Source organism: Peromyscus leucopus, chromosome X (genome assembly GCF_004664715.2).
Source record: "Peromyscus leucopus breed LL Stock chromosome X, UCI_PerLeu_2.1, whole genome shotgun sequence".
NCBI classification, from domain to species: Eukaryota; Metazoa; Chordata; class Mammalia; order Rodentia; family Cricetidae; genus Peromyscus; species Peromyscus leucopus.
This window is the reverse complement of record NC_051083.1, coordinates 117,243,440-117,259,010: the sequence shown is the minus strand read 5'-3', so window position 1 is coordinate 117,259,010 and position 15,571 is coordinate 117,243,440. Positions and strand designations below refer to the sequence as shown.

The 15,571-nt window shown below is 39.9% G+C and overlaps 1 protein-coding gene across 1 annotated transcript in view; it reads left to right on the top strand.

Moving 5' to 3' along the window:
* The window catches only part of Gpc3 (glypican 3), a 340,901-nt gene that overhangs the window by 179,259 nt on the left and 146,071 nt on the right, over window positions 1-15,571 (top strand). The window contains exon 3 of the mRNA XM_028887089.2: window positions 10,884-11,578. Coding sequence (XP_028742922.1) covers window positions 10,884-11,578 — 695 coding nt within the window. The remainder of the gene's footprint in view (window positions 1-10,883; window positions 11,579-15,571) is intronic.

Genomic DNA, 15,571 nt, shown 5'->3' with positions numbered 1-15,571 from the left:
CAGATAGTATGCATTAAGTAAATATTAAATGAAACAAATATTTATATAAATAATGTAATCAATCTAATGGGACAACTACAATAGCTCATAAATGGACTTTGGTTTTTGAGTAAGTGTTTAATATTGCTGACATCACAAAACGACAGAGGCCTGTATTTATTTAGGTGCCTAACCAGTTGATATTTAGACTGGTCATATGTCTTAAGGAGCAGAAGGAGAAACAAGGATCTCAACAAAGTTTAGGACTTGGGTCACATACCCCAAACCAGTCTTTTCTTGCTTAGGAGAACAGAATGGAAGTCTCATGCCTCTCTATAAAAGCTAAATAGGATATTATATATATGGAGAGCTCAGTGAGGTACCTGTTGAGTTAATGAAGGAATTATGCCTTCAGAAGAATATGCATGTGTAGCTTTCAAGGCAGCTCAGATCTGGTACTTCTTGTTACTGATGGGAGTAAAGAGGGGACTTGTCTTTCGAGTAACTGTTGGGAAGAGCATGCTGTCTGGTGCTTCGTTGTCACTGCAGCTTTGGCTGTGAAGTATTATTGGAGATGCAAACTTCTATCGAAATCCTTACTAGCAAGTTACAGACAAAAGCCTCTTTCACAAACAAGGGTTGGGGGGATTGAGAGATGGCTCGGTGGTTAAGAGCACTTGTTGCTTTTGCAGAAGAGGTCCTGGGTTTGATTTCTAGCACCCACATGGCAGCTTACAACTGTCTACAACTTCAGTCCCAGTAGGTCTGATGCCCTTTCCTGGCTTCTGTGAGCATCAAGCGCCCTTGCAGTGCACAGACATACATGCAGGCAAAGAGCCTATACACGTACAATTTTTTAAAAAGTAAAAAAATGGTTTAACAGAACAAGAGTCGCATAAACAATTGACAATGGACCTTCCTTAGGATAGTAATTCAGTGTCTAAGCAATTAAAGAAGGAAGGCAGTGTAAAACACACGTGTTAATTGGCCTAACAACACAGAAGATCCTCTAGGTAGTTTGCTCTTTATGTCAATAATTTAGGTTACATTGAGCAGAAACAGAGATTCTCATTAGCGAAAGTCACTACAGGAAGGTTTGCATGCCAAACTTTAAATGACACTACACCCTCTTAATGGAACAGAACCTTTCATTCAGTATCTTCTTTCTTTCCCCCAAAGGCATATTTTTAATTTTTATTTTTCTAAGCTTAGGTTAGCAAGTACCTAAAGGAAGAAAACTCTTACATGTGGTTCATGAATCATGATAATAGATTATAAAGCAAAATTTTCACAAGTTGATGAAACAAGAACCAGACCCAGACTATGACATGATAGGGTGTTTGTTGTTATGTTTTGGTTCAGCTCCAGCAAGCCATTATTTTCACAGTTGTATGTAGTAGTCCTTGTGCTCTGCCATAGTCTCTGGAGAAGGATCTTTTCCTTAGTTTCTTTAGAGTCTTTAAGGTAATGGTTCAGTGAGCAGGCCATGACCATTTAGTGTGTGAATCCTTGAAGAAACTGCAAAACTTCACTTCTTTGGATAGCATTAGACTTTCTTTTGTAAAGAAGGAACTGGAGTACTGAGATTATGACCCTGGTGCCTCTTTTAGTGGATGCCACTTCTTAGCCATGGAGATCTTGAATAATCATGATTGGCTTGAGATCTGGCCAGTCCAAATGAAATCCTGGAAGACAGAGGAGAATGCAAAAAGACTAAGGATCATGTCTTAGAAAAAGCTCATCACATTGATAATGTGAAAAATGCTTGGCTACAATATTCTTTTACAACAACTAAGACTATTCTTTGTATACCCATAGTCACATGGGTGTCTTAACTGTGACTTCTGCAGGACAAATTGTTATTAAAATCAAGCTATATCAATGTAAAAAAAGATTTTCCTCTGAAGAACTCTTGCATTGTTTTGTCAAGCTACCTCTCTGGTTTCCCAGGGATGTCCTATTCCTATATCCATATGAACACAAGCACTTTAGCCCTGTTGAAGCCAGTCATACTAAAGCCTACCTTATTTTAAAATCATTAGGTACATTTAACTCCAGTTTTTGGTTTTTGTTTTTTTGCTTTTTTCGAGACAGGATTTCTCTGTATAACAGTCTTGGCTGTCCTGGAACTCTTTGTAGACCAGGCTAGCCTCAAACTCACTGATATCTGCCTGCCTCTGCCTCCCGAATGTTGGGATTAAAGGCGTGCGCCCATCACTGCCCGGCTTTAACTCCTGTTTTTCATATGTGGTGGAAAGAAGTGTAAAGAGAGCACTCAGGCAGCTGCTGGGGAGGACAGCTTCTGCTAATGAGTTCCCAAAAGGGCCCCACCCATTTGTAATTTGAAAGGCTTCTGTAATTGTTACTCCAGCCATGAGACTACATTATTGCAACAGTATTTTGTCTGTCTTTCTCCATGCCCTTATTTACCTACTTGTTTATTTGCATTCTACTTTATTCTCCAAAGAATTTTAAATTCTCTTTATGGCTGTACATAGTAACAATGAGGTGCACTATAACTAAAATACCCAGGAGCCCTCAAGCCAGTAGAAAAATACAGATAGGAAAGATGGAGGAATGTTATGACAGAAAACACATGGCATGAAGTTTATTATGCTTGATAGAGGGAGGCTATAAATTTAGCTGTAAGCTTTCTAGTCATAAATGTGAGGAGGGAAAAATTATGAGTTACATGACTTACAGAGTCCAGAAGGTGAAAGCAAAGTAGTTGTTCAGGAAAACTAATGGACAGTAAATGATAAGAACTAATTGGGCTAATGGGGCAAAAGTGTGGTCAACTGTTGCAGGCTCATAAATTTTCTAGTACAGATTTTCACTTATTGCTTCTGAGGACCCTTATAATAAATCATTTTAATTGTCTTCTCTAGTCTGTGATAGCCTTTGGAGGAAAATTTATTTGTCTGTCTGTCTATCTATCTATCTATCTATCTATCATCCATCCATCCATACTCTATCCATCCATACTCTATCATAAATACTGTCTATCCATTCATCCATCTGTCCATTCATCCATATCCATCCATATCCATCCATCTATTCATCCATCCATCCATCCATATCCATCCATATCTATCTATCTATCTATCTATCTATCTATCTATCTATCTATCTATCTATCTAACCTATCTCTAATGATACATGTAATAGCTCATGAAAATGCATTTCTTATATTCTTGATGTACCTTGTGTTTAGAAGGAATAAACTTCTAAAAGGAATAAACTGAGAGTATTTATGTTTATAGGCTGGTCATAGTCCTGCATAAATAAATGACTTATATTTAATAGCAATTTATTCCTAAGCTTATTAAGTTCTTGTTAAATTAATGTGAATTGTAAAGCATGTGAAAATACAACAGAAATTGAACTAATGTTTTTAGTGTCTTCTCTATGAACTATTTCCAAAACTAAAACTCTTGCTTTCAACCTAAACTTTTTGTTTCTCTGTGGCTGGTTTTCAAAAAACCATTCAGTATTCAAAAAATAACATTGGATTGTGTTACCTGTTTGGGTGTTTTGGTCCATTAAATTTTTGCAGTGGTTTTTCCAACTAAAATTACATTGATGTCATATGGCATCTATTGTATACTAAAACTCCCTTTTTCATGAACGAAATGTCAAGCAGGTTGAAGGAAAAAAGAGGGAGTGACTTATCTGTGTTCAGTGGTTCTCATCACTAGTTCCATCAAAGACTGAGTTCTAAAGTTCTGGCACTGTCAAAAATTAATAGATTTACTTAAAACTTTTAAATTTGAAAGAAAAATCAAGTTGGTGATAAGGGAAGCACAATCTCTGGATAAAATTGTTGTTTATTTTTGCTCTTTTTTGGGGGACCCATCATCCAGCTCACAAATAAATCACACACAGAGGCTTATTCTTACTTATGAATGCCCGGCCTTAGCTTCACTTGTTTCTAGCCAGCTTTTCTTAACTTAAATTATCCCATCTCCCTATTGCCTCTGGGCTTTTCCCATTCTCTTACTTCTGTAAATCTTACTCTTATTCTGTGACTTGGTTTTTAGCTGGGTGGCTGGCCCCTGGAGCCTTCCTCCTTCTCTGGCTACTTCTTTCTCCTCTTCCATCTCTTTTCTTCTTTTATTTATTCTCTCTGCCTGCCAGCCATGACTATCCTTTCTCCTGCCTTGCTATTGGCCGTTAAGATCTTTATTAGACCATCAGGTGTTTTAGACAGGCAAAGTAATGCAGCTTCACAGAGTTAATCAAAAGTAACATACCTTAAAATAATATTCCCCCAACATAACATGATCAAAATCTTTTGTTTCATATCTGTCATTTAAAGTAGTTGTATCATCTTGTATTCCCACCAGACATCCTAGTGTCTGCTGCTGTTGCTCTACACCAGAGGTTCTGAACCTGTGAGTCACAACCCTCTAGGGGTTGCCCAAAACCATCAGAAAATACAGATATTTACATTACGATTTATGACAGTATCAAAATCACAGTTATGGAGTAGCAATGAAGATAATTTTATGGCTGGGCTCACCACAACATATAGTTAGGGTCACCATAACTGTATTAAAGAGTTACAACCTAGGAAGGTTAAGAACCACTGCTCTACACCCTTACAGCATTTGATATTGTCAGTTGTATGACTTTTAAACATTCTCATGCCTGCACAATGGCATCTCATTATTACTGTAATTTTTAATTCCCTAAAGATGTATGGTGTTGAGCATCTTTTCTCTATTGTTTGGGATCAATGAATCTTCTTTGGTGAAGTGGCTCCTCAGACATTGTGCCCATTTTCTAAAAGGGTTGTTGTTTTTGTTACTGTTATATTTTATTTATGCATTCATTCATTCATTTAATGGTACTTTGGATTTAATCCAGTGTCTCAATAATGCTAGGGAAAGTGTTCCACCACTGAAAGATATTGATCAATTAAGAAAAAGAAACAGAAAAAAACTTTTATCTTCTTTATTCACCATTGACACCTCCCTCTCTTCCATCTTCCTTTCCATCCTTCCTGCAGAATTCGTAATTCTAATTTGTTTTAATATTTCTTGCCCATCTTACCAGTGACAAACTCCGTTTTGTCTGAGAAGGTTCTTATTTCTGTTTCACTCTTGAAGGAGCATGTTGCTGATTCAGAGCTCTACATCAGCGGGCTTCTCTTTCATGCTACCTTTTAACTGTTCCACTGTACTGTTTTGCTTGCATGGTTTTTTTCTCATGAGATTGATGCACTCTTAGCCTTACTGAGTCCATAGCCTCCTTGGAGGCTTTCAGTTTCTCTCTGGTTTTCTGAGTTTGAATGTGTTCCTCTGCATTGACACTTTGTTCTTCACTCACCTTTTTATTTGTTAATCTGGCTAGGTGCTAAGATATTCAAAGCGTGTTGTAACTATGACTAGAGCCATAGGTGCTAGAGGCTTCATTTTGTTCTACTGTCTTTTAATTTTTTTTTTTAAAATCGCATTAGTTTCAGGGTTCTCCAAGAACATTTTCTTGGCTTTCTAAGTATTTTTATTAAATATTGTTACAGCATGTGTGATGTGTGCATGGACATACTTGCACCCGGGTGTGTATCATAGGGTGTGTGGTTAGGTCAGAGGACAACTTTGAGGACTCTTCTTCCACTATGAGTTCAAAGGACTGAATTCAGGTCGATGGGCCTACATGGCACATGCATTTACCCATTAAGCCATCTGACAGGCCCTAAGAATTCTTTCTCAAATACTGTTTGTATCTTATAGCCTCCTTTATCGTAGTGTACTGTTACCCCACTTTAGGCACACTGATGCTGTGCTAAGGTATAAGGGGTATTCAAATTGTCTACAATTTCCTGATCAAGTGCATTATGTTGTTACATCCTAAGTCTTTGGGCAATGACCTTCAGAAGGTTTTTCCTTGTCCCCCCTTTCCTCCTAAGGTGTAATAGGAAAGCTACAGGAGGCTAAGTTATTAAACAATTTCCTTCGGTTACATGATACTTTGGTAAAGTTATATATCCCTTGAAAGGCAGGTGATTGTTATGGAGAATACATGAATTAATTTTCGCTCTTCTACTCAAAAGGTGAGTTTTTTTTTGTGGTTTTTTGAGACAGGGTTTCTTTGTGTAGCTTTGCACCTTTCCTGGAACTCACTTGGTAGCCCAGGCTGGCCTCGAACTCACAGAGATCCGCCTGGCTCTGCCTCCCGAGTGCTGGGATTAAAGGCGTGCACCACCAACGCCCGGCGAGTTTTATTTTTCTTGGATCTCCATTGTGAAAACTTTGTGTCATTTCTTGGAGTGAAATCCAGAGAAGAATAATAGATCTGTAAGCCTGGGACCTCAGGAGTTTTTAACTCGTGTGTTAAACTGTGTGTGTGTGTGTGTGTGTGTGTGTGTGTGTGTGTGTGTTGTGTGTGTGTAGAAGCAGAGCTCAACCTTGGGAGTCATCTCTCAGACATTATCCACATTACTTTTAGAGGATTTTTGCTTGCTTGCTTGCTTGCTTGCTTGTGTTTTTGTTTGTTGCTTTTCTGAAGACTAGATCTTCCTGGTCTAGAGCTCTCTAAGTAGGATAGACAGGCTAGCCAGCAAGCTCAAGGATCCTCCTGACTGCACCTCTCCAGTGCTGGGAGTGTAACTCAGGCCACTCTGCCTAGATTTCTTACCTAGGTTCTGGGGATGGAACTCAGATCTTTAATGCTTTCTCAGGCTGTCTCCTTATCTATCCCCTAAGAGTTTTTAGCTATGAAGCTAATCCACATTCAGCCTACAGCAATTAATCAAGATTCAGTGTCTCTACTTTTAAATCGAGGCCCTGGAATCCAACTAGAAATATTACCTGTGTGGCTCATGTAACCTCTGAGCCTCAGTTTCCTCACTAAAAAACGATTCCAAACACATGTGGTTATGTCATAGGTGCAGAAGAGGATAGATAGAAGCGTGTGTGCCATGGATTCTGGCATGCATCTTGCAGTGGCCCAGGAAAGATTAGTTTTCCTTTTGCATCCAAGTACCTGTACTTGAAAATAAAGCCTGTTTTCAGTCTAAGCCATTATGAAGTATTCATCCTAGGAGCATTAAAAAAAAGTTCTCATAAAGTAGTTGCCATCCTTGCAGTGCTGGAAAAACTGCCTCGAAAAAATAACTGGTTTCTATAACAACTGCTTACTCTACAGACCTTGAAACGGATTCCATGGTTCATTTATTTTTCTTGTCTTTCAACCCCAAGTATATTCTCCTTTTTAAAAAATATACTCAGCTGACTACCAAGCCGGCACATAAAAGCCCATTTCATTCAGTGTGAGTCTGAACACAGAAACACAGCACCATATACTAAGACTAGCCATTCTGCCACAGTGGTGGACCATAGATCCTGAGTGGGGGTGGGTAGAAGTTATTGAACCACTTAAAGAGAATTTGTACACTTCTCCCATGAAACCATGTCTGGAGAACTGTGTCTATCATAGAGCATCAAACTTGAAGGAGAACATTGGCAACACTAGTATTCGTGGTGATTGGGATGGTGATAGGAATATTCAGAAATCTAGAGAATGGGCTGGTGACATGCCTTAGCCTGTTGCTAAGCTGGACAACTAAAGTTCCATCCTGATCCCCGGAACTCACATGGTGGAATGTGAGAACTGATTCCCATAAGTTGTTCTCTGACCACCACAAACATGCTTGGCATATGTGTGGCGCGCACACACACACACACACACACACACACACACACACACACACACACACACGTGCGCGTGCAATCCATCAATAAAAAATATAATAACAATAAAGATAAAATGGTTCTGTATTTGGGCATGTTTTGGCTTATTAAATCCATTTATTTTAATCTGTAGATTATAAAAATCAGTGGATATTTTTGATACAAATTCTTCATGATAGCTCTGATTCCACTAAATTTACTCTAGTGTTGACTGGACATAACTCTTCACTTCATCCAAGGGAAGAGAAAGAGGAAAATCACGTCTAGTTAAAGTATACATGGTTATCAATGGACTTACCCTTCCTTGCATTTACTCCTGCCCTAGACTTTATTTCATTACCCCTCAAGTGACTGAAGAACGCCGAGCATCTCTTTTCACCTAGTGTTGCTTCCTATGAGACCCTGTGAAACCTTTACCTGAGCCCTTGTGCTTTGGTCTGCTGTCATATGATACAGAAGCAAGGGAATTGGGCCAAATTCAGAGAGGTGCCAAGTTCATTCTGAGATGTAGACTCTGCTGTAGAAAGCACATCCGAGCTTGATGTTCAATATGGGCCCCAGCCCTTTCCCCCTGCAATATGTGTTGTTGTTGTTGTTTCTGTAGACGAGTTCATGATCTTTTGTAATTTTCTTTTTCTATTGATCCAGCAGTGCTAGCAACAGAGCTTTGAAAAAGAAATGTTATTGGCGGGAGGATCTGTGGGCTTTTCCTGCCGTGTATCTTGTATATTAGAGAATGAGTACAGCACAATTCAGGTAAAATTCGCTTCCCAGAGAATTCATTTTAGAGTGGCCTGGATGATTGAGACCTATAGGGGTAAACCCATCTGCGAAGCGATCTTCTCCTTCTCTTACTTCATGCTGCCCCAAGGCAAAGGTGAAAGTACTGCTCTGCTTTATTGGTCTTTGGGTTTCAATTTCTTCTGGTGCATTTTCATTCAGAGATGAGAAAGCCGATGGGAAAATGATGAGTGTAAAATAGAACTTAACTTTCTACAAAGATTTTTGAGAATGTGTGTAGACTGCAAGTTTGAGGGCAGCTAGGGTGTAACTGTCACTTAGAGACACTGGTTGGAATTGATTGCTTCTACTGTGCAACTGTGTGACCTTGGAGAAATATGTCCATTCCACTGAGACTCAATTTCATCATGTGTTAAATCAGGGTTGATAATACCAAATTCAGAAGGTTTTTGTAAAAACTAGGTGTCATAATGTTCTTCTACGTGGTTTGTAATCTCCAAACTATATAGCCTGTAAATATTTCTTTCTGAGATAGGGTCTCTTGTGTAACTCTGGCTGGCCTGGAATTCCCTGTGTAGATCACACTGGCCTTGAACTTCTCCTACCTCTGCTTTCCAAATGTTGGGGTTCTAAGAGTGAGCCACTGTGCTTGGCTGCTTGTGAATATTTCTGAGACAAAGATGGTATATCACTAATCTCCATCTAGCTTATATATCCATAGCACCTAACACAGCCTAATATATAATAAATTTCTATCTGAAGTTAAAGTGAATAAATAATTAAATTTCTGATTTGTAAACAATTGAGTGATTGGCCCTTTGAACTGGGCTAGATGATCGCATAGCTTCATTCAGCATTTAGATTCAAAGATGGAGAAGACAGTAACAAGTGTAGCTAAGAAGACTATTGTAAGATAAAGTTTCTAAGAATCATTTAATGATCTAAACAAACAAACAAACAAACGAGCATGTGGTGATTGACATAAAGGAAGAATTTGCTCTGTGGTCACAGAGTTGAAAAAATGGAAGGAAAGAGCAAACACTTGGGTCTCCCAGTGGTGCTGAAGCATGCCCTCAGACCAATAGCCAGTCCACTCAGTCTCAAAAACTTCTGTCCATTAGGAAGTTCTAATTTAAATTCCTTTTTGGTCTCTAGTGGGCTTGGAAACTCTTTAGAATCACACTGGCACCTCTCCAACATTGCTGAGGATGTGAGGAGCTCCAGGGAAGAATCTAGGCAGTGAGTTCTGTCTTGTGAGGGGTCTAGGGCAGATGGCAGTTGTTCAGCCTAGAGCTTACTTCTGCCACAGATGACTGAAATGGTGGGCTAAGTGATCCCAAGGAATGCAGTCTCTTTAGTAGTCTGAAGGTAGTAATCATTTGATTTTTCAAGGCTCATGAATTGGCATCATTTAGAGGGCATCTGTCATGGACCTTTGCATTTTAGAAGGAACTGAAAGTACCAACGTAAAATATGAGAAAACTTGGCCATGTTTTTCTTTTTAAACTCTTCTATTTCTTTTTAAAAAATCCTTTGTTATAGTTTTTTTTTCTTTTCACATATAAAAGTGACACCCTAGTTATTTGGAATATTTTGTGTCTAGAACATTTTGGTTTTGGGAAAATGGGATAGCACAACATGACTGCTTTCTCTCTCCAAGCAGTGGCACTAATTGGGCTTTATGCCAAGGGGCTGGAGCTGCAGATGTGATCTTGAATTTGTGGTCTCTGTGGACTGGATGAGGCTTCCCAGTCATGTGGAAGCTGAGCTTACCAAGGAAGCTCAGCGGCTGCCCTCCCAGATGTTCGGCTTGCAATCATTGTCACTACCAAATGTACAGAGGAGTGCCTGGATTGTTTTCCCACCCCACCCAGATACCCATTCAGTGGATCCATGGCTGGCAATCTGTCAGATAACTTTAAAGTTATCTGGAGAAAAATCTACACAAAATGATTGAATGTGGGTTATCTTTTGCTCTTAACTAATAACTTGCCTCTCCTCTGGGTTTGAACAGGCTCAAATTGTGATATGAGTTTATGCAGTATATGGTCTGTTGTCAAATATTTATCTCTGTCTAAAAATGAAATGTCCTTAAATGCAATTTCTTTTTAACTGAATGAATCAATGAGAGAAAGAGAAATAACTTCTCATTTAGCCAAGTTTTAATCGATATTGTCATGAAAGGCTGAAATGTTAACTGAATCCTGGCTGTTGTCATTTGAAATACAATTTGTGTGTTTAAGAATTTATGTGCACATCCAAGTTTGGACTTCACATTCAGAAAGAAAAATTGATTTATGGGAGCAAACAACTGCAGAAATATAGGTAATGCCAGTAATGAATGTGAGTCAATTATTGAAAGCAAATGGACCTTAATGACCAAAGCAACAGAGACATAGCAAATTCATTTATACCCTGGATTTCATGCTTTAATTTGTGGGTATGTCTTTTTTTTCTCCTGTTTTACAGAGGCCTTTGAAATTGTTGTTCGCCATGCCAAGAACTACACCAATGCCATGTTCAAGAACAACTACCCCAGCCTGACTCCACAAGCTTTTGAATTTGTGGGTGAATTTTTCACAGATGTGTCTCTCTACATCTTGGGTTCTGATATCAATGTAGATGATATGGTCAATGAGTTGTTTGACAGCCTCTTTCCAGTCATCTATACCCAGATGATGAACCCCGGCCTGCCCGAGTCAGTATTAGACATCAACGAGTGCCTCCGAGGAGCAAGACGTGACCTGAAGGTATTCGGCAGTTTCCCCAAGCTCATCATGACCCAGGTTTCCAAGTCGCTGCAAGTCACTAGAATCTTCCTTCAAGCCCTGAACCTCGGCATTGAAGTCATCAACACTACCGATCACCTCAAGTTCAGTAAGGACTGTGGCCGTATGCTCACCAGGATGTGGTACTGCTCTTACTGCCAGGGACTGATGATGGTCAAGCCTTGCGGTGGCTATTGCAATGTGGTCATGCAAGGCTGTATGGCAGGTGTGGTGGAGATCGACAAGTACTGGCGAGAATACATTCTGTCTCTTGAAGAACTCGTGAATGGCATGTACAGAATCTACGACATGGAGAATGTGCTGCTCGGACTCTTTTCCACGATCCATGATTCCATCCAGTATGTGCAGAAGAACGGAGGCAAGCTGACCACCACTGTAAGTATCTCTCTTCAGTTTTCTAAGGGGGCTGTCCTTCATTGTGGTGTTGGGTGGGGTGACCTCCCTAGCAGCAGATAACGATAGAAGAATAGAGAAAGAAAAGCGAGCAAGCAAGGATGACAGATGGGCTGAATGAACTCACAGAGGTAAGCCACGTGTTAAAACTGCAGGCTACAGAGTCATAATACCAGGCTTTCGAATTCTAGCTCCACATACTTCCTTGCTGTGGAATATTGAGAACTAATTTTATCTTTATGAGTCTCATTTTTTTGAATTCATGTAAGAGGAATAGCATGTATTCAGACACTTAGCATCTGTGTGATAGATGGTAAACCTTTATTAAATGTTAGCTGTTACTGTTGTTATCATGATCCTTATGATAATACTCTGATAGTTCCTCTCTCTTATAAACAAGGCAACTGAAGCTTAGTGAAATTGCATGTTACACACCCAGCTACATAGTTAGTGGACAAGGCATGATTCGGAAACTAGAATTTTCATTCAATTGTCATCACCTTTCATTCTGATTTATCTCCGTGGTCTTCATTGTATATACCACATTACCATTCTGAAGAGTGACTTTAAAGAAAACTAGTGCATACTAACCAAACCCAAACAGGGCCATAAGAAAGCAAAACATCCATTCTACCCCACATTCCTGTTTGCAGCCTTAATTATACCCGTCTAGGACTTAGGGGATTTGTGATGCTCTGGAGAGTTCTGCAAGTGAGGTAGGTAGCAGCTTGCTTGACTCCTAGGAGAGTTTGTCATAAAACCATAAGAGAAAGCCACTTCTGATGTAGAGCAGAACACACAGCCAAGAGCTTCCAGCTATGTCATTTTAAGACAATGACGGATTCTTACATGCTGCCAGCTTCCTAGGAGGATACGGCAGGGCAGTACAATACACTCCTATTCCTGAGCTCTTGCGACATATCAGGTGCTCTGTTGGCCAGCGTGCATCATAATACATTACAGTCATCCATATGATGGGTCTCAATATTGTACCCATTGCACATAGGAGGGGTGAAGCTTAGAGACCTTAAGTACTTTCCAAGATCTCTAAGCTTGTTGTATGGGAGGAGCTGGGATTCAAACCCAGGTTGGCTGGCCTCCTGACTCCTGCTCTTAGCTTCTCTCCAGTGCATTGCTGTGTACTCTGAGCCATTGCTTATCCAGAATGTAGAGAGCAGCATGGGCTAGTTAGCCTTGTCTTTAAACTCTGGAAGTGCAAAGTGATAGGGGTAATTGGTTTCTTTGGTGAATTAAACTAGGAAGGAGGACAGAAATGATACAACCCTCGGCATGGCTACTTATGGAGCTGCTCTAATTGCCCCATTCACAGTGTTGGCCATTTAAAACCCATTTACTAAGAAAATATTTTATAGTAAAATGAACAGAAATGCCCTATCTAACGATGGTGTTCTTCGATGGCTAATTATTCCCTTGACTGCTTTATAATTTGAGGCCAGATTCTGGGGCCTTATGCAAAAGTCAATTGCACAGAACTAGAAAAATGAAATGTAAGTGCATTCATATGCTCATTCACTAACATTGATTGAGGGCCCACTGTGTGTCCAACACCAACCAAGGGCATTGGGGTGCGAGATGTCTGCAGTAAGAGGAAAGTAAGAAGACTAAGAGCAAGATGCGTGAGTGTCTCAAGGTAATCTAGGTGAATTTTTTGACTATAGCATAATGCATCTGGAAAGCATGTTTCCCTCCCCCAGTGCTATTAAACACAAAAATAGATGAAGTAGGCATGCACAAGTGCCTCATGTCCATAGCCCTAGTACTCAGGAGACTGAGTCACAAGGATCTGGAGTTTGAGAGTACTTCCAGGGTTAATATAAGACCCTGTCTCCAAAAACAAACAAAAAGAAGAAAAACAAAACAAAAAAGTACGCTGTTTTGGTAAGGTCTGAATATGCAGGTTTGTTGCGTGAACGTCTGCTTTATGCATAGAACTTTGTCAGGTGTTAGGCATTTGTAACTTCCCAAGACAATAGTTCTGAAGCCTTGACATGTCACAGTTTCACTGGTAGCTGGACCTGCAACTGAATAAATTCCACCATAGTGAACATTTTCCTATAATGTGAATGTTGGAAAGACTGTGTGAGAACTGAGCTAGTCTAATCCCATTCATTTGCAAATGAAGAAATAAAGTCTCAAGAGGCACACCCAGAGTCATTCAGCTAACAAAGGAGACAGAAGCAGGATCCAAGGTATTCTTCTGCTGCTATCTAATATTCTTTCTGCCATTTCACTTTGTCCCCAGCAGACCCTTCCAGACTTTTACTCTAAAAGCACCATTAGGATTTTGCAAAGACATACTGAACTTAAATTGCATAGCTATTTCAGGCTTTCAAACCTGCTGCATTTTAGGTACATGTACATATAAGCCTGTGCTCATGCACATACCTAACATACAGTAGGGGGAGTACATTTTGTGTCATTATCATTCAGGAGGAAAGGCCTTAGCTGTCAAGAGGTGCTCAGTGATGCAGCCCCTTTTCTGTTTTGGCCATTAAGGGCCTGATTGCTCCCAGCTCCCATCTAATTATGAGAGCATGAAGTCGGCCATCCCCTGGGAATGCCTGAACTAAACCAGAGAGCATATGTGTACTGCCTCATTGCTGTTATATGATCACCAAGACTAAGTCATCTGTATCACCTGGTGGGGCTTAGGGAATCACTGGCTGGGTGTGTTCCAGCCCATACTCTGTATAGGCTCCAAGCAGGCAGGGCTATTTCTTAGGGTGAAGAGAATTATGGGCTTGACAGACTGAAGCATTCTGTTCATGTTGACAAACCTACAGAATCCCTCAGAGCAAAAGCTGGTTTAAAATTAAGTGTTAATAAGATTCTGCTAAAGCATCCTTACTTCTTTGTGTTGATAAAATGGGACCATCCTAGAGTCAACCCTTTCTTAGGTTCTGTTATGCCAAGAGCTCTCTCAAATCATGCTATTCCTGAGTTGCAGAGGCAGAATGGCTTTTTTGACTAGCTATTTATGTCATGGGATGAGGAGTCTACACAGGATGTTGTCCAGTTGTTGGGGTTGGTGGCTCTAATCCATCTCACATCCTGAAAATGGTTTTGGTTTTTTACATGGATATGATTCTCTTGGACTCTCCTGAGTATGGATTGTTAGTGCTTTAGTTTCTTCAAGGGTGGTTCTCAATCCTGTAGACTACCAGGTGAGAGCATGTGGAAAAGTATTGAGGTCTTATTCCTGGCAGCACCCCTGAATGTAGTAGACATTCAGTTCCCAAACTTGGCTCATCATCCCAGTCAATGGGAGAACTTGTTTAACATAATCCTGGAGTACAAACCCAGGGATTCTGATAACACAACTCTATGGAGAGGCTAGAGAACTTGTCATTTAAATAGTGTCCTAGTTGATCCTGAACATCTGGCTACCTTGCTTGAAAGATAAAAGATTGAGAATTTGAAAGTGAATAGCTCAGACACTGTAGCCTGCTTTTGACAGAGCTAAAATGATATTACATCTCTAAAATGGGGCTGCTATGTGGATGTTAAATGAATTGTTAGGTTTAGAAAATGCAAGCCTCAGTCCAAACTGCTAGGTGCCTAGTGGATAATGGCTTTTTCTTAACACCTTTTAAAGATTAGTTATTATTATTTTAAAATATGTATAGGTGTGTTTGGGTGCATGTGAGTGTGTGTGTGTGTAGGTATGCTTGGAAGCCAGAGGTAATGGATCTCCTGGAGCTGGAGCTAGGTTGTTATGAACAGTTGCCTGATGTGTGGCTGGGAACCGAACAAAGGTCCTCTGGAAAATCAGTGTGGGCTCTTAACCTCTGAGCCATTTCTCCAGCCCATTTACACTTTTTTAGTATTGAGGAACAAACCCAAAGAATCACATGCACCAAGAAAGTGTCCTGTCACTGAGCTATAACCTCAGCTCCTTACACTTATTTTTAAGTATGATTGATCAATGCTATTTTAGTATAAAGAAATTGAATA